The 22,161-nt window shown below is 49.4% G+C and overlaps 1 protein-coding gene across 2 annotated transcripts in view; it reads right to left on the reverse strand.

Annotated features, from left to right (window-relative positions):
* The window catches only part of LOC147114383 (TBC1 domain family member 9B-like), a 189,159-nt gene that overhangs the window by 64,858 nt on the left and 102,140 nt on the right, over positions 1–22,161 (reverse strand). For both annotated transcript variants that reach the window (XM_085996045.1, XM_085996044.1), the window contains exons 13-18: positions 20,203–20,332; positions 18,972–19,070; positions 13,295–13,363; positions 9,130–9,370; positions 6,941–7,006; positions 5,349–5,426 (exon numbers count right to left, since the gene is read on the reverse strand). In XM_085996045.1, the coding sequence (XP_085852171.1) occupies positions 5,349–5,426; positions 6,941–7,006; positions 9,130–9,370; positions 13,295–13,363; positions 18,972–19,070; positions 20,203–20,332 (683 nt within the window). The remainder of the gene's footprint in view (positions 1–5,348; positions 5,427–6,940; positions 7,007–9,129; positions 9,371–13,294; positions 13,364–18,971; positions 19,071–20,202; positions 20,333–22,161) is intronic.

Consider the following 22,161-nt stretch of genomic DNA (forward strand, 5'->3'; position numbering starts at 1 on the left):
TTCAAAGAGCCAGCACAGGCACGATGGGCCGAATGGCCTCCCTCTGTGCTGTAGGATTCTGCCACCAATTCTTCGATTGGGCCCCAGATGCATAAACTACACCTCACCCGTAGTAAAAATCCCACAAGTTTTCTATGCAAGCTTATTTTTGCTTTCTTTAGAAAAGAAAAATATTGAATCTAAACGTGGAAATCAGGAAGCTGCTGTCCGAGTAGGAAGGCAAATGGAGTGTTGGCCTTTATTGCAAAGGGAATGGAGTATAAAAGTAGGGAAGTCCTGCTACAACTGTACGGGGCGTTGGTGAGACCACACCTGGAGTACTGCGTACAGTTCTGGTCTCCTTATTTAAGGAAGGATATACTTGCATTGGAGGCAGTTCAGAGAAGGTTCACGAGGTTGATTCCTGAGATGAAGGGGTTGTCTTATGAAGAAAGGTCGAGCAGGTTGGGCCTATACTCATTGGAGTTTAGAAGAATGAGAGGGGATCTTATTGAAACATATAAGATTCTGAAGGGGATTGACAGGGTGGATGTAGAGAGGATGTTTCCCCTCATGGGGGAATCTAGAACTAGGGGGCATAATTTCAGAATAAGGGGGCACCCTTTGAAATCGGAAATGAGGAGAAATGTTTTCTCTCTGAGGGTCGTGAATCTTTGGAATTCTCTTCCCCAGAGAGCTGTGGAGGCGGAGTCATTGAATATATTTAAGGTGGAGATAGAGAGATTTTTGAATGATAAGGGAGTCGAGGGTTATGGGGAGCGGGCAGGGAAGTGGAGTTGAGGCCAAGATCAGATCAGCCATGATCTCATTGAATGGCGGAGCAGGCTCGAGGGGCCGAATGGCCGACTCCTGCTCCTACGTCTTATGTTCTTATATTTAAAATCATGAAGGATTTAGATAGAGTAAATAAGGATAAAGGCTGAAGGGTCGATAACCAGAGGGACACAGATTTAAGGTGATTGGCAAAAGAACCAGAGGCGACATGAGGAAAAACTTATTTACGCAGCGAGTGGTTAGGATTTGGAATGTGTTGCCTGAAAGGGCGGTGGAGGCAGATTCAATAGTAGCCTTCAAAAGGGAATTGGGTAAATACTTGGAGAACAAATTGCAGGGATATGGAGGAGTGGGACGAACTGGATTGCTCTTCGAAAGAGCCGGCACAGACTCGATGGGCTGAACGGCCTCCTTCTGTGCTGTACTATTCGATGATTCCGTGATTTTATTCTATAAATTTAAGTTCTTCCCCCTCCATAACTTTCAAATATTTGCTTCAACAAAACCACCGCCGAAGCAGATGAAACTACTGAGCAGAAATGCACTCCGAGGAATCTCTCCGATTTGTTCTTCAGTCTTGTAACTTAACACTTTCCCTCCCGCACCCCACCAAAGTACCTCCCTCCAGTCCAGTGTTGCTACCAAGTTTAGAACGGCCCAGAAATTCGGGTCTCCACGGGTGAGTACGCACGGTGTACTCACGCGTAGGCCCAACGGAAGTGCCGGTTTCGTGCATGCACTGCGCATGCGCGGGAAACCGGAACTTCCGTTCCCTTAAAAAAAGGGGTTCAGAGGTCGAACGCGTGCGCCGGAGAGGAAGCGCGTGCGCATCGAACTTACGTTTTTTTTCCAGGTTTTTCCGGGAAGGTAAGTCTCCAGGAGCTACACTTTTAAAAAGCAGTCACAAGGCCTGCTTTTAACAAGGTAAGTGGTGAATTAATTAAAATTAAAACATTTTTTCCACAGGTTTATTATTTTAAAATACTTTAAAGCAAAGTAAGTTTATTTTTAGCCCCGTTAGAAAATGTAATTATTCTTTTCAAAAATTTAAATTATTGTTTAAAAGTTATTTTATGTAATTTATAGTTATTTTAAAAATGTGATTTAAAAATAAATTTATTTGAAGTTTTAGTGATGTTTTGGGGCTTAGAGTATTTATAGGTTTGACAGCTCTTCCTGTCAATTTTATGAATGGGCATTCCCTGCTACCATTGGCTCTCCATGGCCCACGTGATCCCAGGGGACGCTGCGAACAAACTGCGCCCCTGGGATACACAAGCACTTTGCACCGGCAGCTGGAGGAGGCCCAGGATCGGAATCCCACGTGGGCCCACAGCTCAACGGCCAGCGCGCTAGGTAAGTGCAGGTCGGGGGCTTGCACCCGCGGGAAGCCTCCGACCCGAATTTGTGGGCCAACATTTTAATACCTCAAAGTTATTGGGAAAACAGCAGCGAAGCCAACGTGTTACAATGCTACGGGGGGGAGGAAGGGAGGAATGGAGGAAGTGCTTAGTTACAATGCTCTGGCCATCATGGTGTGCAGGGCAGGCTTGAGGGAACAGATAGAACATAGAAACAGAGAAAAATAGGAGCAGGAGTCGGCCATTCGACCCTTCGAGCCTGCTCCGCCATTCAATACAATCATGGCTGATCCTCTATCTCAATACCATATTCCCGCTCTCTCCCCATACCCCTTGATGCCTTTTGTGTCTAGAAATCTATCTATCTCCTTCTTAAATATATTCAGTGACTTGGCCTCCACAGCCTTCTGTGGTAGAGAATTCCACAGGTTCACCACCCTCTGAGTGAAGAAATTTCCCCTCATCTCAGTCCTAAATGTCCTACCCCGTATTCTGAGACTGACCCCTCGTTCTAGACCCCCCAGCCAGGGGAAACATCCTCCCTGTATGCAGTCTGTCTGGCCCTGTCAGAATTTTATACGTTTCAATGAGATCCCCTCTCATTCTTCTAAACTCTAGTGAATACAGGCCTAGTCGACCCAACCTCATACGACAGTCCTGCCATCCCAGGAATCAGTCTGGTGAACCTTCGCTGCACTCCGTCTAAGGCAAGTATATCCTTTCTTAGGTAAGGAGACCAAAACTGCACACAGTACTCCAGGTGTGGTCTCACCAAGGCCCTGTACAACTGTAGTAAGACATCCTTGCTCCTGTACTCAAATCCTCTTGCAATGAAGGCCAACATACCATTTGCCTTCCTAACTGCTTGCTGCACCTGCATGTTTGCTTTCAGTGATTGGTGTACAAGGACACCCAGGTCCCTTTGTACATCAACATTTCCCAATCTATCACCATTTAAATAATACTCTACCTTTCTGTTTTTCCTACCGAAGTGGATAACTTCACATTTATCCAACTGCATCTGCCATGTATTTGCCCACTCACCCAGCTCTTTTCCTGCCCATCGATATGTGATCTTCTCAATTCATCCCTTCAGAGCTTAAAGGGTTAAATTGCAAGGACAGGTTGCATAAACTTGGCTTATATTCCCTTGAGTTCAGACGGTTGAGGGGTGATCCAATTGAGGTCAGTAAAATGATAATAAAGGGCTTCGGCAGGTTAGATAGAGAGAGAAACTATTTCCTCTGGTGGGGGGAGTCCAGAACAAGGGGGCAGAACCTTAAAATTAGAGCCAGGCCGTTCAGGAGTGAAATCAGGAAGCAATTTTTCACACAAAGGGTAGCGGAAATCTGGAACTCTCCCCCCCCCACTTAAGGATGTGGATGCTGGGGTCAATTGGAGTTTTCAAGACTGAGATCGTAGATTTACTTGTACTTCTTGCAATCTAGTATACTGTATTCGCTGCTCACGATGTGGTCTCCTCTACATTGGGGAGACCAAACGCAGATTGGGTGACCGCTTTGCGGAACACCTCCGTTCAGTCCGTAAGGGTGACCCCGAGCTTCCGGTCGCCTGTCACTTTAATTCAGCGCCCCATTCCCACTCAGACCTCTCCGTCCTCGGGCTCTTGCATTGTTCCACGGAAGCTCAGCATAAACTCGAGGAACAGCACCTCATCTTCCGATTAGGCACTTTACAGCCTTCCGGACTCAATATCGAGTTCAACAATTACAGATCATAACCTCGGCCCCTATTACATTTTTATATATATTTTTTATCCACACCTTTGTTTTGTTTTTTTCTCTCCCACATGGCAGCTGTCTCCCATTCTGCCAGCGCATTTCACACCTAATCTACAGCCGTCTTTTGTCTCCACTAGTCCGATCACCATCTCGTCTGGTTTTGAATACCTCTTAATGTCTCTTCACTTCTCTTTTGTTCTTTCATCCCCATTTCCCAGCCCCCAAACTGGCCTTTTAATTTGTTTCATTTCCTGTGCTTTTTCAGTCTTGACAAAGGGTTTCGACCTGAAACGTTGACTCCACTTTCTCTCCACGGATGTTGCCTGGCCTGCTGAGTTTTTCCAGCATTTTCTGTTGTTATTTCGGTAGATTTTTGTTGGGTAAGGGGATCGAGGGATACGCAGCAAAGGCGGGTGAATGGAGTTAAGATACAGATCAGCCGTGATCTGGTGAATGGCGAACAGGCTGGAGGGGCTGAATGGCCTCCTCCTGTTCCTAACGTTCCCATGGCCTCACCACCAGTAACGGACTAGTAAGCACTGGTGCTACACAGCTCACACACCAGTGATTAAGGAGGACAGACTCTGTGCCTGTTGTTGGGTGTTTGTTCAGAGTTTAAGTGGATGTAATATGAAAATTTCAGGCAGGTGGCATTACACTACACGCTGAGCATAAGCTGCAGTCACTGGCCTGTTTCTGTGGAAGGCTTATTACCAAAACAATTAAAAATGTTCTTGCACAGTTAGTGGACTAACCACTTTGGGCACATAGAAACATAGAAGATAGGAGCAGGAGTAGGCCATTCGGCCCCTCGAGCCTGTTCCGCCATTCAATGAGATCATGGCTGATCATCCAAATTCAGTACCCTGTCCCTGCCTTCTCCCCATATCCCTTGATCCCTTTAGCCTTAAGAAATATATCTAACTCCTTCTTGAATATATTTAATGAATTGGCCTCAACTGCCTTCTGTGGTAGAGAATTCCACAGGTTCACCACTCTCTGGGTGAAGAAATTCCTCCTCATCTCTGTCCTAAATGGCTTACCCCTTATCTTTAGACCGTGACCCCTGGTTCTGGACTCCCCCGACCATCGGGAACATCCTTCCTGCATCTAGCCTGTCTAGTCCTGGCACAGTGTCGCCCAAGATTTCTTCACACTGAGGGTGGTTGTGATCTGGATTTGATCAGGGCGGTGGAATCTGATTCCAGAGGAACTTTCAACAGGCAATTGGACGTGTGCTTGAAGAGGACTGATTTACAGGGCTACGGGGAAAGAGCAGGGGGGAGTGGGACTAATTGGAGAGCTCTTTCAAAGAGCCGGCACAGGCATGATGGGCTGAATGGCCTCCTTGCGTGCTGTGAGATTCTGTGATTCTAACCACTTGCTCGTACAAGTTAACAGTTAATCTCTCAGGGAATAAAAGGCAGAAAGAGTGAAAAGTGTGTAAAAAAAAAGGGCTTTACACACGTACCATGCGACACATCAGCCAAAGGATCTTCGGTGAAGTAATGAGCCGCTTCCAGCGCCGATTCCTCCTCTGGCCAGAGAGCTGGGAAAGAAACAGGGGGTCGTGAAATAGGGGTGGCGATAACGGGGAGTCGCGAAACGGGGGTCATGGCCGTACGCTGGAGAAGACCATCTTGTGCAGCAAAGGTCTGCATCGCACAGCTCCTGGGGTTTAAATATAATCGATGTATTTGCCCCGTAATGTGGAGAACTTTGGAGCTTCGTTCCCCAGTGGTCCTGAAGGCATCAAGAGGCGACCATGTAGTGTGTGACGGGAGTCACGTGTAGGCCGGACCGGGTCGGGGACTCGGGCTCCCGCTCATTAGTAAACCAGTGGGGTTTTAAAAAAAAAAACACACACAATCTGGCTCTAGCCCCCACATTTATCAAATTAATTTTCACCATTGGCCACAGTGGAGATTTGACCTCAGGACCTGCGTGGGCTGCCAGTCTAGCACCTGAACCACGAGGCTGCCATTGCCCCCCTTGAACTCCTTGCACAGTGCGGTACTGAGCCACACCAGCAACGGTCCAGGGTCGATCGCTAGTCCTTGTCCAGCTCAGCTGAGGTGCAGCCACAGCAGATGTAACTCGCCTGAGAGTTTGGGACAGAAAAGGGGAAAAATTCAGTTGTTTGCGCCTCCCGTTAGTGCCTTAAGAGGGCGCGAATGGGGCGCAAAGCCACTAGCGCCCGGGCGCGGCGATGTTTGTGCCGCTCGCGAAATTAACTAGACATTTTGCGGCGGCGCTAAACACTACCGCCACGATCTCCTGCGCCGGCAGATCGTGACGTCAGTCGAGTGCGCAACGCCCCGTTAGCGCCCCGGACCGGATATTGAGTGGCGCCCCCTGCCTTACCGCCGGCCGCTAGCAACGACAGGTTGAGGGGAGCGTTTTGCAGTCAGGAAGGGACTGGGGGAGCGCTATTTAAAGGCGACCGCTTCCTGCCTTTTTTTGTCGGTGACATTTTTGCACCACGCATTCTGAGAGAGAGAGAGAGAGACTTCTGGAGAGATTCAACGCTGTGTGAAGGAGTTTTGAGTACTGAGCAGCACTTTGCAGGTTCATTTTGATTTGCCCTTCCTTGCTTCGCCAGCGCTCTGAGGTAGCGCCTCGCTCCTCGGCCTTTGCGCCTTAAGACAGGTGTGAAGCGCCTGATTTAGCGCTCCAATCACCTCCAGGGGCGATAAAAGCCAAGTTTGCCGTCGGAGGCGATAATTAGCGCCAGGCGCTAAACTTTGCGCCCGGCCGATAATGGCGCCCCAAATGGGGCGATACTGAATTTTTACCCCCAAGAGTTTCACTGCCTTTCCTGATCACGATCCCGGGATCCCTGCAGCGGGGGGGGGACTGTGTGCTGGGAACAGGCTGGAACATGTGAATACAATAAGAGACGGGCAATCGCACTGGGGATCTGTCCAGTGCCCCTGGAACTGAACTCAAACCGGAGTCAGCACATTCCAGATGGGATGTGATAAAACAGGTAAAGGAAGGTGAAAGAGGATGGGCGAATATAGCAGAAGAGTGCACGAGGAGATCCATCGATCCGGAGCTTACCTGGCGGCAGGTGCAGTTTGTAAAACATCTTCATCTTCTCGACGAGGTCCCCGTGGTACATTCCACCTAGCGGACAAAACTCCAAGTTACAAGAAAGAAAGAAAGATTGCATTTATATAGCGCCTTTCACGACCACCGCACGTCCCAAAGCACTTTACAGGCAATGAAGTCGTTTTTGAAGTGTAGTCACTGTTATAATATAGGAAACGCGGCAGCCATATTGCACACATTGTGATAATGACCAGATAATCTGTTTTTAGTGATGTTGGTTGGGTGATAAATATTGGCCCCAGGACACCGGGGATAACTCCCCTGCTCTTCTTCGAAATAGTGGCCGTGGGATCTTTTACGTCCACCTGAGAGAGCAGACGGGGCCTCGGTTTAACATCTCATCCAAAAGACGGCACCTCCGACAGTGCAACACTTCCTCAGTACTGCCCCTCCGGCAGTGCGGCGCTCCCTCCGTACTGCCCCTCCGACAGTGCAGCACTCCCTCAGTACTGCCCCCCCGACAGTGCAGCTCTCCCTCAGTACTGCCCCTCCGACAGTGCGGCGCTCACTCAGTACTGCCTCTCCAACAGTGCGGCGCTCCCTCAGTACTGACCCTCCAACAGTGCAGCACTCCCTCAGTACTGACCCTCTGACAGTGCAGCGCTCCCTCAGTACTGCCCCTCCGACAGTGCAGTGCTCCCTCAGCACTGACCCTCTGACAGTGCAGTGCTCCCTCAGTACTGCCCCTCCGACAGTGCAGCGCTCCCTCAGTACTGCCCCTCCGACAGGGCAGCACTCCCTCAGTACCGACCCTCCGACAGTGCAACACTCCCTCAGTACTGACCCTCCGACAGTGCAGCGCTCCCTCAGTATTGACCCTCCGACAGTGCAGCACTCCCTCAGTACTTCCCCTCCAACAGTGCGGCGCTCCCTCAGTACTGCCCCTCCGACAGTGCAGCTCTCCCTCAGTACTGCCTCTCCGACAGTGCGACGCTCCCTCAGTACTGACCCTCCAACAGTGCAGCACTCCCTCAGTACTGCCCCTCCGACAGTGCAGCGCTCCCTCAGTACTGCCCCTCCGACAGTGCAGCGCTCCCTCAGTACTGCCCCTCCGACAGTGCAGCGCTCCCTCAGTACTGCCCCTCCGACAGTGCAGCGCTCCCTCAGTACTGCCCCTCAGACAGTGCAGCGCTCCCTCAGCACTGACCCTCTGACAGTGCAGCGCTCCCTCAGCACTGACCCTCTGACAGTGCAGCGCTCCCTCAGTACTGCCCCTCCGACAGTGCAGCGCTCCCTCAGTACTGCCCCTCAGACAGTGCAGCGCTCCCTCAGCACTGACCCTCTGACAGTGCAGCGCTCCCTCAGTACTGCCCCTCCGACAGTGCGGCACTCCCTCAGTACTGCCTCTCAGACAGTGCAGCGCTCCCTCAGCACTGACCCTCTGACAGTGCAGCGCTCCCTCAGTACTGCCCCTCCGACAGTGCAGCGCTCCCTCAGTGCTGCCCCTCCGACAGTGCAGCGCTCCCTCAGTACTGCCCCTCCGACAGTGCGGCGCTCCCTCAGTACTGCACAGGGAGCATCAGCCTGGATTATGTGCTCAGATCTCTGGAGTGGGGCTCGAACGGACTACCTTCTGACTCAGAGGCGAAAGTGCTACCCACTGAGCCACGGCTGACACACAAGTAAGAACACACACATTTCCCCATCTCTAACAGGTTGCTTGCATTGGGATCGCCCTCTGCCTTCCAGAGTCAAATAGCCACCCGCCATTCGCTGCCAGGCTCGTAAGAGCAGGAGTCGGCCATTCGGCCCCTCGAGCCTGCTCCGCCATTCAATAAGATCATGGCTGATCTTTGACCTCAACTCCACTTTCCCGCCCGATCTCCATATCCCTCGATTCCTCAGAGTCCAAAAATCTATCGATCTCAGCCTTGAATATACTCAACGACTGAGCCTCCACAGCCCTCTGGGGCAGAGAATTCCAAAGATTCACCAACCCTCTGAGTGAAGAAATTCCTCCTCATCCCAGTCCGAAATGGCCAAGCCCTTATCCTGAGACTGTGACCCCTGGTTCTAGGCTCAAACACAAAGAATGTTCACTCGGTGAGATATCGGAGAGGGGGTGGGGGGGGGGGCGGGGGGGTCCTCCGTGTTTCCCCGAGCCACCTTCAGGAGAGGAGTGAGAAGCGAAGACGTACTCAGCCCGGTGACGAACTCCTTGAAGCTGATGAGCGAGTCTTTGTTGTGGTCCAGGAGGCGGAACATGCGCCCGGCGAGGACCTGGGAGTGCAGGCCGCAGGTCCATGGCGAGAGAGCCACAAAGAGCTCCCTGAACTGCTCGCCGTCGATGCGATACTGCTCCAGGTACGGCTGGCTGAGGTCGTGTCTCTCCGCTGCACTGCTGCTCCCGCCCCAGTAACAGCTCATCATGTGCTTGGCCTGAGAGGGAAAGAAAAAAGATCATAGATAGAACCACTTGTATTTATCCAGCGCATTTAACGCAATGAAACGTCCCAGAGCGCTTCACAGGAGCGATTATCAGACAAACAATTTGACACCGAGCCACAGAAGGAGATATTAGGACAGGTGACCAAAAGCTTGATCTCATTGAAACTTATAAAATTCTAACAGGACTAGACAGACTAGATGCAGGAAGGCTGTTCCCGATGGTCGGGGAGTCCAGAACCAGGGGTCACAGTCTAAGAATAAGGGGTAAGCCATTTAGGACAGAGATGAGGAGGAATTTCTTCACCCAGAGAGTGGTGAACCTGTGGAATTCTCTACCGCAGAAGGCAGTTGAGGCCAATTCATTAAATATATTCAAGAAGGAGTTAGATATATTTCTTAGGGCTAAAGGGATCAAGGGATATGGGGACAAAGCAGGGACAGGGTGATGTAATAAAACTCACTACGCCCTTGGTTTGAGTATAAAGCAAGGCTTTAATCAACTTGTTTCAGAACATGGAGTTCTAGTTGTACTTCACTAGTTCCTGTCTTACAAAATGTCCCTGGGCAAACTGGGCCCACGCCCGAGTATTTATACTCCTTGGACGGCGCCACCAGCTGGCCGTCCAGTGTTATTTCATGAGTCGTTTCTTCATGATGATGAGATTTATAACACAGGGTACTGAATTTGGATGATCAGCCATGATCTCATTAAATGGCGGAGCAGGCTCGAGGGGCCGAATGGCCTACTCCTGCTCCTATCTTCTATGTTTCTATGTTTAACAGGTAGGTTTTAAGGAGCATCTCAAAGGAGGAGAGAGAGGCAGAGAGGTTTAGGGAGGGAATTCCAGAGCTCGGGGCCCAGGCAGCTGAAGGCACGGCCGCCAATGGTGGAGCGATGGAAATCGGGGATATGTAAGAGGCCAGAATTAGAGGAGCGCAGAGATCTCGGAGGATTGTGGGGCTGGAGGTGATTACAGGGATAGGGAGCGGCGAGGAGGCCATGGAGGGATTTGAAAACCAGGGTGGGAATTTTAAAATCGAGGTGTTGCCGGACCGGGGAAGCCCTTGACGAAGGGGAGACACAAAAGCTCGCCGACCCCTATCCCCGTATCTATAGATACATAAACAGAAATCGATACAATAATCAGCTGATTTTTTTTATTGGGTTTTCCAGTGACTGGCACAATGGGTTTTCCCTTTCGCTGCCGAGCTATCAGCTCAAATCCAACCCAAACCAGACCCACCTCTGTCTGTCTGTTGACTGTGAGGGTCTGACGTGAACTGAGTTTTTTACATAGAAACATAGAAGATCGGAGCAGGAGTAGGCCATTCGGCCCCTCGAGCCTGCTCCGCCATTCAATGTGATCATGGCTGATCATCCAAATTCAGTACCCGGTCCCTGCTTTCTCCCCATACCCCTTGATCCCTTTAGCCTTAAGAAATATATCCAACTCCTTCTTGAATATTAATGAATTGGCCTCTACTGCCTTCTGTGGTAGAGAATTCCACAGGTTCACCACTCTCTGGGTGAAGAAATTCCTCCTCATTTCTGTCCTAAATGGCATACCCGTTATCCTTAGACTGTGACCCCTGGTTCTGGACTCCCCGACCATCGGGAACATCCTTCCTGCATCTAGTCTGTTCAGTCCTGTCAGAATTTTATAAGTTTCAATGAGATCCCCTCTCATTCTTCTAAACTCCAGCGAGTACAAGCCCAATCGACACAATCTCTCCTCATATGTCATTCCTGCCATCCCAGGTATCAGCTTGGTGAATCTTCGCTGAACTCCTTCCATGGCAAGAACATCCTTCCTCAGATAAGGCGACCAAAACTGCACACAATACTCAAGATGTGGTCTCACCAAGGCCCTGTACAACTGCAGCAAGACATCCTTGCTCCTGTATTCAAACCCTCTCGCTACGAAGGCCAACATACCATTTGCCTTCTTAACCGCCTGCTGCACCTGCATGCTTACCTTCAGCGACTGGTGCACAAGGACACCCAGGTCTCGTTGCACTTCCCCTTCTCCCAATCTATTGCCATTCAGATAATAATCTGCCTTCCTGTTTTTGCCACCAAAGTGGATAACCTCACATTTATCCACGTTATATTGCATCTGCCATGCTTCTGCCCAATCACCCAACCTGTCCAAATCATCCTGGAGTTTCTCGGCATCCTCCTCACAGCACACACGCCCACTCAGCTTTGTGTCATCTGCAAATTTGGAGATATTACATCTAGTTCCCTTGTCTAGATCATTAATACATATTGTGAATGGCTGGGGTCCAAGGACCGATCCCTGTGGTACCCCACTAGTCACTGCCTGCCACTCGGAAAACGACCCGTTTATTCCAACTCTTTGCTTTCTGTCTGCCAACCAGTTCTCTATCCACGTCAATACCTTGCCCCCAATCCCATGTGCCTTAACTTTACACGCTAATCTCTTTAAAGTTTATTCACGGGATGTGGGCACCACTGGCAAGGCCGGCATTTATTGTCCCTCCCTCGAGAAGGCGGTGGAAACCATACTAAACCTTTACTCAGGATCAGGGACCTGCCATTTAAGGCTGAGATGAGGAGGAATTTCTTCACTCCAAGGGTCGTGAATCGATGGAATTCTCTGCCCCAGAGGGCTGTGGAGGCTGAGTCGTTGAGTATATTCAAGACTGAGATCGATAGATTTTTGGACTCTAGGGGAATCGAGGGATATGGAGATCGGGCGGGAAAGTGGAGTTGAGGTTGAAGGTCAGCTATGATCTTATTGAATGGCGGAGCAGGCTCGAGGGGCCGAATGGCCGACTCCTACTCCTAATTCTTAAGTCGTTATGAGCCTGAGGGCGAATGTCGGGTAGCTATTTGACTGTGGGAGGTGGTGGGAGAGGCCAATGCAATGAACCTGTTAGAGGAGGGGTAAACGTGTGTGTTCTGGTTAGGCCTCAGCTGGAGTAACCCTGTCAGTTCCTCATCCTCCAGAACCCGTCCGACTCCCTTTTTAAATTATTGATGGAATCAGCTCCCACCACCTTTCTACGTCGAGCGTTCCCGATCCCCACAACTCTGAGTGAAAAAAATTCTCCTCATCTCCCCTCCAGATCTTTTACCAATGATTTTGAATCGATGACCTCTGGTTATTGACCCACTCACCAGAGGGAATAGTTTTCCTCTCTCTACTCGATCAAAACCTCTCATCACCATGACCGGAAAGCCCTGCAGCGGGTAGTCAAAACTGCCCAACGCATTACCGGCACCCGGCTACCGACCATAGAGCACATATACCAGAAACGCTGTTTACGGAGGTCACGGACCATCATCAAAGACCCTACCCACCCCAGCCACAGTCTGTTCGCCCTCCTGCCATCTGGGAGACGCTACAGATGCATTTGCACCCGTACGACCAGATTTAGGAACAGCTTCTTTCCCAGGGCTGTCATCCTACTGAACTCCACAAATAAACTCTAAAGCCTGCACATCTGCCAATGCACTTTATTATGTTTATGTTAATGTATTACAAGCCAAATGAATGTTGAATGTTTAAATGTCTTAATCTAAATGTACACTATTGGGAGCCGCAAGCCTACATTTCGTTGTACTGCACTTGTGCACTAACAATGTCAATAAAGTTGCTTATTATTATTAATATTAATAAAACCTCTATTGGGTCACCTCTTAACCTTCTCTGTTCCAAGAAGAATTGTCCGAACTTTTCCAACCTCTCCTCATAACTGAAGACCCTCATCCCTGGGAACATCCTGGTAAACCTCCTCTCTACCCTTTCTAAAGCCTTTCCATCTTCCCTGAAGTGTGGGGCCCAGACGTATCCACAATACTCCAGCTGAGGCCGAAACCAGTGATTTATAAAGTTCTAATCGACAGTTAAATGTGTGATTGATTTATCGCGCCACAGAGCCGCTGACCTTGAAAAGTACGTAGAGTTCCTCCAGCTCTTCGATGCTGAACGCAGTGTCCGTCAGGATGGCTCGCACCTGGATGCCAACACCGCCAAGAAAAATGGATAAAGAATTAGCCAGTGCAGGAGAGAAACAAGCTCGCACTGTGGTTTGCACCGAGTTCCACCACAAGCACGAGGTTAAAGCAATTTGTTCTTGTAACTCATCAATCTCACTCACTCAGAGGAGAATGTGTGTGAAAGGGCAATGTAGAAGCTAGGATTAAGACATGAGAGAGGACAGTGCAGAGAGTTCACCAGCATCCAACGCAAGTTATGCCATTAAGGGCCTCTGAGTCAGAAGGTTGTGGCTTCAAGTCCCACTCCAGAGACTTGAGCATAAAAATCTAGGCTGACACTCCCAGTGCAGTGCTGAGGGAGCGCCGCACTGTCGGAGGGGCAGTACTGAGGGAGCGCCGCACTGTCGGAGGGGCAGTACTGAGGGAGCGCCGCACTGTCGGAGGGGCAGTACTGAGGGAGCGCTGCACTGTCGGAGGGGCAGTACTGAGGGAGCGCCGCACTGTTGGAGCGCTGCACTGTCGGAGGGGCAGTACTGAGGGAGCGCCACACTGTCGGAGGGGCAGTACTGAGGGAGCGCTGCACTGTCGGAGGGGCAGTACTGAGGGAGCGCTGCACTGTCGGAGGGGCAGTACTGAGGGAGCGCCGCACTGTTGGAGCGCTGCACTGTCGGAGGGGCAGTACTGAGGGAGCGCCACACTGTCGGAGGGGCAGTACTGAGGGAGCGCTGCACTGTCGGAGGGGCAGTACTGAGGGAGTGCCACACTGTCGGAGGGGCAGTACTGAGGGAGTGCCGCACTGTCGGAGGGGCAGTACTGAGGGAGCGCTACACTGTTGGAGGGGCAGTACTGAGGGAGCGCTGCACTGTCGGAGGGTCAGTACTGAGGGAGCGCTGCACTGTCGGAGGGGCAGTACTGAGGGAGTGCTGCACTGTCGGAGGGGCAGTACTGAGGGAGCGCTGCACTGTCAGAAGCAGCATCTTTCAGATGAGACATTAAACCGAGGCCCCGTCTGCTCTCTCAGGTGGATGTAAAACACCCCACGCCCACTATTTCGAAGAGCAGGGGAGTTCTCCCCGGTGTCCTGGCCAATATTTATTCCTCAATCAACATCACTATAAATACATTATCTGGTCATTTATTTCACTGCTGTTTGTGGGAGCTTGCTGTGTGTAAATTGGGGTGGGGGGTTCCTGGGGTAGGGAGCAGGTGAGAAAAAACACTGTCCTCACGTGCAATTCATTCCCCCCATGGAAAATAGTCCTCTGACGGTCGAAGTGCGGACTCTGAAGATTGCAGCCACATGGCTGAGATAGGAGGAGGCAAGAGGCTGTTAGCGGAATTACATTTTTAGTGCACTGCAGGGATTTTAGTGGAACTGGACTTAAACTTCATTCAAGCTCCCACAATATTAACCTTTAGTGACATTTGAATTGGAGCACTGAAGATGTCTCACTAAGCTGACTATGTCTGATTAATTGAGTCGATTGGGCCAATATTCTCTGTAGTTTAGAGGAAGGAGGGGTGATCTCATTGAAATGTACAACATTCAGGTCGAGCGTTCCAGATCCCAACAACTCGGAGTGAAAACATCGCTCCTCATCTCCCCTCGAGATCTTTTACCAATGATTTTGAATCTCTGACCTCTGGTTATTGACCCACTCGCCAGGGGGAATAGTTTTTCTCTCTGCTCTATCAAAACCTCTCATCATCTTGAAAACCTCTAATCAATCACCTCTTAACCTTCTGTGTTTCAGGAACATAGAAACATGGAAGATAGGAGCAGGAGTACGCCATTCGGCCCCTTGTTCCTGTACTCGAATCCTCTCGCCCACCCAGCTTTGTGTCGTCTGCAAACTTGGAGATATTACATCTAGTTCCCTTGTCTAGATCATTAATATATAGTGTGAATAGCTGGAGTCCTAGCACCGATCCCTGCGGTACCCCACTAGTCACTGCCTGCCACTCGGAAAAAGGCCCGTTTATTCCAACTCTTTGCTTCCTGTCTGCCAACCAGTTCTCTATCCAAGTCAGTACCTTACCCCCAATCCCATGTGCTTTAACTTTGCACGCTAATCTCTTATGCGGGACCTTATCGAAAGCCTTCTGAAAGTCCAAATACACCACATCCACTGGTTCTCCCTTATCTATTCTACCAGTTACATCCTCAAAAAATTCCAGTAGATTAGTCAAGCACGATTTACCTTTTGTAAATCCATGTTGACTTTGTCCGATCCTGTCACTGCTTTCCAAGTGCTCTGCTATTACATCTTTTATAATGGACACTAGCATTTTCCCCACTACCGATGTCAGGCTTACCGGTCTATAATTCCCCGTTTTCTCTCTACCACCTTTTTTGAATAGTGGGGTTACATTAGCTACCCTCCAATCCATGGGAACTGTTCCAGAGTCTATAGAATTTTGGAAGATGACCAGCAATGCATCTACTATTTCTAGGGCCACTTCCTTAAGTACCCTAGGATGTAGATTATCAGACCCTGGGGATTTATCGGCCTTCAATCCCGTCAATTTCCCTAACACCATTTCCCTACAAATACTGATTTCATTCAGTTCCTCCCGCTCATTAGACCCTATGTTCCCCGACATCTCTGGGAGGTTATTTGTGTCCTCCTTTGTGAAGACAGAACCAAAGTATGTATTTAATTGGTCAGCCATTTCTTTGTTCCCCATTATAAATTCCCCTGATTCTGACTGCAAGGGACCTACGCTTGACTTCACCAATCTTTTTCTCTTCACATATCTATAGAAGCTTTTACAGTCAGTTTTTATGTTCCCTGCAAGCTTACTCTCATACTCTATTTTCCCCCTCTTAATTAATCCCTTTGTCCTCCTTTGCTGAATCCTAAACTGCTCCCAATCCTCAGATTTGTTGCTTTTTCTGGCCAATTTATATGTCCTATCCTTGGATCTTATGCTATTCCTAATTTACCTTGTTAGCCACGGTTGAGTCAGCTTTTTTGTTTTATTTTTATGCCAAACAGGGATGAACAAATTCTGTAGTTCATCCACACGATCTTTAAATGTTTGCCATTGCCTATCCACCGTCAACCCTTTAAGTAACATTCCCCAATCCATCCTAGCCAACTCGCGCCTCATACCATCGTAGTTTCCTTTATTTAAACTCAGGACCCTAGTCTCTGAGTCAACTACTTCACTCTCCATCTTAATGAAGAATTCTATCATATTATGATCGCTCCGCCCCAAGGGGCCTTGCACAACAGGATTGCTAATTAATCCTTTCTCATTAAATAATGCCCAGTCTAAGATGGCCTGATCTCTAGTTGGTTCCTCGACATATTGGTCCAGGAAACCATCCCGTATGCACTCCAGGAATTCCTCCTCCACAGTATTGTTACTAATTTGGTTCAGCCCAATTTATATGTAGATTAAAGTCACCCATGATAACTCCTGTGCCCTTATTGCACGTGTCTCTAATTTCCCATTTAATGCCATCTCCAAACTCAGCCTTACTCTTTGGGGGTCTGTATACAACTCCCATTAATGTTTTCTGCCCCTTGGTATTTCTCAGCTCTACCCATACAGATTCCACATCATCAGAGCTAATATCCTTCCTTACTATTGTGTTAATCTCCTCTTTAACCAGCAATGCTACCCCACTCCTTTTCCTTTTTGCCTGTCTTTCCTGAATATTGAATACTCTTTCCTGAATATTGAACTTTCGCAGCAGACCAGCCAAAATTTCTCTCTCAACACTGTGAAATATCTGCTGTGCTAGTCTCTTGTTTTATAGGTAGAAATAATGGCCCAGAAATTCGGGTCCCCACGGGTGAGTACACACGGGGTACTCACGCGTAGGCCCAACGAAAGTGCCGGTTTCGTGCATGCGTGGGAAACCGGCACTTCCGTTCCCTTGAAAGAAGGGGTTGAGAGGTGGAACGCGTGCGCCGGAGAGGCAGCGCGTGCGCATCGAACTTACGTTTTTTTTGCAGGTTTCTCCGGGAAGGTAAGTCTCCAGAATTTACACATATAAAAAGCAGTCGCAAGGCCTGCTTTTAACAAGGTAAGTGGTGAATTAATTAAAATTAAAACATTTTTTCCACAGGTTTACTATTTTTAAATACTTTAAAGAAAGGTAAGTTTATTTTTAGCCCCGTTAGAAAATGTAATTAATTTTTTCAAAAATTTAAATTATTGTTTAAAATAGTTATTTCATGTAATTTATAGTTTATTTTAAAAATGTGATGTTTTAAAAAAAAAAATTATTTGAAGTTTTAGTTATGTTTTGGGGCTCAATTGTATTCATAGATTTGACAGGTCATCCTGTCAAACTTATGAATGAAGCATTCCCTGCTACCATTGGCTCTCCATGGCCCACATGATCCCAGGGGACGCTTCGAACTAACTGCGCCCCTGGGATACGCAAGCACTGCGTGCTGGCAGTTGGAGCAGGCCCAGGATCGGAATCCCACGCGGGCCCACAGCTCAACGGCCGGCGCGCAAGGTAAGTGCAGGTCGGAGTCTTGCACCCGCGGGAAGCCTCCGACCCGAATTTCTGGGCCAATATTAATGGAAAATTGGTTTTTTACATGATAGCATGAATTCTTCGAATCACAGGAATTACGGCACGGAATGAGACCATTCGGCCCATCGTGTCTGTGCCGGCAGAAAAAGAGCCACCCAACCTAACCCCACTTTCCAGCTCTTGGTCTGTAGCCCTGCAGGTTACGGCGCTTTAAGTGCCTATCCAAGTACTTTTTAAATGTGATGAGGGTTTCTGCCTCTACCGCCCTTTCAGGCAGTGAGTTCCAGACCCCCACAACCCTCTGGGTGAAAAAGTTCTCCTCAACTCCCCTCTAATCCTTCTACCAATTACTTTAAATCTCTGCCCCCTGGTTATTGACCTCTCTGCTAAGGGAAATAGGTCCTTCCTATCCACTTTATTGAGGCCCCTCATAATTTTATACACCTCAATAAGGTCTCCCCTCAGCCTCCTCTGTTCCAAGGAAAACAGACCCAGCCTATCCAGTCTTTCCTCATAGCTAAGATTCTCTACTCCCGGCAACATCCTTGTAAATCTCCTCTGCACCCTCTCTAGTGCAATCACATCTTTCCTGTAATGTGGTGACCAGAACTGCACGCAGTACTCCAGCTGAGGCCTAACTAGTGTTTTATACAGTTCTCGCATAACCTCAATGCTCTTGTATTCTATGCCTCGGCTAATAAAGGAAAGTATCCCGTAAGCCTTCTTAACCACCTTATCTACCTGTCCTGCTACCTTCAGGGATCTGTAGACATGCTCTCCAAGGTCCCTCTGGTCCTCTACAATTCTCAGTGTCCCACCATTTATTGTGTATTCCCTTGCCTTGTTAGCCCTCCCCAAACGTTCCTCAGGTGAGAAGGTCAAGTTGTTGAGAACCAGATTCCCAACCCAAGTCCCAGATCCAGCTGCCACTCAGACCCGTTTGGCCTTAGCTGGGAACAGAGGAACATTCTATCAGGTCTCCTCTCTCCTGGTGGTTGCATCCTCGCGACATCCTGGTAACCCTTTCCCGCACTTTCCCCCATGCTTCAATTGCCTTTTTGTAACATGGAAACGCTGTGATTGACCAGCTGCTTTCAAGGTTGTGAAATAAGTGATTCCCTCACCACACTCCGCTTGGCCGTGTCCTCCAGGGTCTGGATCACCTTCAGCCTCTGCTTGAACCGCATCTGCTCAATCGCATCGGCTCTGATCGTCCCGAATTTCTAAACACAGAAGGACAAAGTATCTCATGAGAAAGGTGACTTTTTTATATTTGTTTATGGGATGTGGGCGTCGCTGGCAAGGCCAGCATTTATTGCCCATCCCTAGTTGCCCTCGAGAAGGTGGTGGTGAGCCGCATTCTTGAACCGCTGCAGTCCGTGTGGTGAAGGTGCTCCCACAGCGCTGTTAGGGAGCGAGTTCCAGGAACGGCCGATATACTTCTAAGTCAGGATGGTGTGTGACTTGGAGGGGAACTTGCAGGTGGTGGTGTTCCCATGCGCCTGCTGCCCTTGTCCTTCTAGGTGGTAGAGGTCGCGGGTTTGGGAGGTACTGCCGAAGCAGCCTTGGCGAGTTGCTGCAGTGCATCTTGTAGATGGTACACACTGCAGCCACGGTGCGCCGGTGGTGGAGGGAGTGAATGTTTAAGGTGGTGGATGGGGTGCCAATCAAGCGGGCTGCTTTGTCCTGGATAGTGTCGAGCTTCTAGAGTGTTGTTGGAGCTGCACTCATCCGGGCAAGTGGAGAGTATTCCATCACACTCCTTACTTGTGCCTTGTAGATAACCTCGCCCTGTTATTCCCTCCCAACCGCCCTCCCAGTCCTCTCCCACGGGCACTGGCTGGAATTCGATTCCCAAGGCTGGCATCTGACCCCTTCACAGCTCAAACAAGGGCCAGCCTTCAAAGGTATACCAAGACCTGGAATTCCAAAGGTCGGATCGGGCAGAAGCAAGTTTTCCACTCAGGGTCAGAATTTGGGCGGGGGGGAAGGGGGACGAACACCAGGTTACGCCAAGATTTCCACGCCCCCATTCGCTCCGGCCAATTAAATTCTGATGGTGTTGGAGGCAAAACTGGCCGTGGGGGGAACTTCCTCTCCACCACACTTATGCAGGCACAGCAAGCTCCCACACATTTCAGGGGCCTGTGAGTTGGCAGCTCTGTTAACAGGCCAGGCGGTGAGATGGATGGGGGCGGGGGTGGGGTGGCGGGAAGAGGTATCCCACCCTCTGCCAATCGACCCATCCAATTGGCTCGCAGAACATGTCACCACCTTCAGGAGAAAAATGGAGCAGTCTAGGCGGAATAAACAATTTAATTCCAGGGGACGTCGTCAATCAAAGAAGCTACTCACCTCATACGATGACTTAATCAGTTCAAAGATGTCTATCTGTGCTGGTAGGTCATTGCCATTGGTCAGTAGAGCATGCAGGTGTGGGATTGGAGGTGATGTACTCTGCTTGTTGCAAACATTGTCCAGGTACCTGAATTAGGTCAACAGGAAATTTATTTCAAGGAGCAATTATTGACCAGGTACACAAACCAATATTGAGGCAGATTTTATTGGAGTCAATTTTATTCTCAAGGTTAGGATGGAACAATTCCCAAATTTGGGCAGCATCAAGGTACAAGCTCAAAGCTCCCTCTGCACTGTCCCATCAAACACTCCCAGGGCAGGTACTGCACGGGTTAGATACAGAGTAAAGCTACCTCTACACTGTCCCGTCAAACACTCCCAGGGCAGGTACAGCACGGGTTAGATACAGAGTAAAGCTACCTCTACACTGTCCCATCAAACACTCCCAGGGCAGGTACAGCACGGGTTAGATACAGAGTAAAGCTCCCTCTACACTGTCCCATCAAACACTCCCAGGGCAGGTACAGCACGGGTTAGATACAGAGTAAAGCTCCCTCTACACTGTCCCATCAAACACTCCCACGGCAGGTACAGCACGGGTTACATACAGAGTAAAGCTACCTCTGCACTGTCCCGTCAAACACTCCCAGGGCAGGTACAGCACGGGTTAGATACAGAGTAAAGCTCCCTCTACACTGTCCCATCAAACACTCCCAGGGCAGGTACAGCATGGGTTAGATACAGATTAAAGCTCCCTCTACACTGTCCCATCAAACACTCCCAGGGCAGGTACAGCACGGGTTAGATACAGAGTAAAGCTCCCTCTACACTGTCCCATCAAACACTTCCAGGTCAGGTACAGCATGGGTTAGATACAGAGTAAAGCTCCCTCTGCACTGTCCCATCAAACACTCACAGGGCAGGTACAGCACGCGTTAGTTACATAGAAACATAGAAGATAGGAACAGGAGTAGGCCATTCGGCCCATCGAGCCTGCTCCGCCATCAATGCGATCATGGCTGAACATCCAAATTCAGTACCCTGTCCCCGCCTTCTCCCCATATCCCTTGATCCCTTTAGCCTTAAGAAATATATCCAACTCCTTCTTGAATATATTTAATGAACTGGCCTCCACCGCCCTCTGTGGCAGAGAATTCCACAGGTTCACCACTCTCTGGGTGAAGAAATTCCTCCTCATCTCAGTCCTAAATGGCTTACCCCTTATCCTTAGACTATGACCCCTGGTTCTGGACTCCCCGGCCATCGGAAACATCCTTCCTGCATCTAGTCTGTCCAGGCCTGACAGAATTTTATAGGTTTCGATGAGATCCCCTCTCAATCTTCTAAACTCTAGTGAGTATAAGTCCAATCGACACAATCTCTCCTCATACGTCATTCCTGCCATCCCAGGTATCAGCCTGGTGAATCTTCGCTGCACTCCTTCCATGGCAAGAACGTCCTTCCTCAGATATGGCGACCAAAACTGCACACAATACTCAAGGTGTGGTCTCACCAAGGCCCTGTACAACTGCAGCAAGACGTCCTTGTTCCTGTACTCGAACCCTCTTGCTACGAAGGCCAACATAACATTTGCCTTCTTAACCGCCTGCTGCACCTGCATGCTTACCTTCAGCGACTGGTGCACAAGAACACCCAGGTCTCTTTGCACTTCCCCTTCTCCCAATCTATTGCCATTCAAATAATAATCCGCCTTCCTGTTTTTGCCACCAAAGTGGATAACCTCACATTTATCCACATTATAGTGCATTTGCCATGTTTCTGCCCAATCACCCAACCTGTCCAAATCGTACTGGAGCTTCTCTGCACCCTCCTCACAGCATACCCTCCCACCCAGCTTCGTGTCGTCTGCAAATTTGGAGATATTACATCCAATTCCCTCGTCCAGATCATTAATATATATTGTGAACAGCTGGGGTCCTAGGACCGATCCTTGCG

The sequence above is a fragment of the Somniosus microcephalus genome, chromosome 8, assembly GCF_052327205.1.
Source record: "Somniosus microcephalus isolate GS21.2 chromosome 8, FLI_Smic_1.0, whole genome shotgun sequence".
In the NCBI taxonomy this organism is placed as follows: domain Eukaryota; kingdom Metazoa; phylum Chordata; class Chondrichthyes; order Squaliformes; family Somniosidae; genus Somniosus; species Somniosus microcephalus.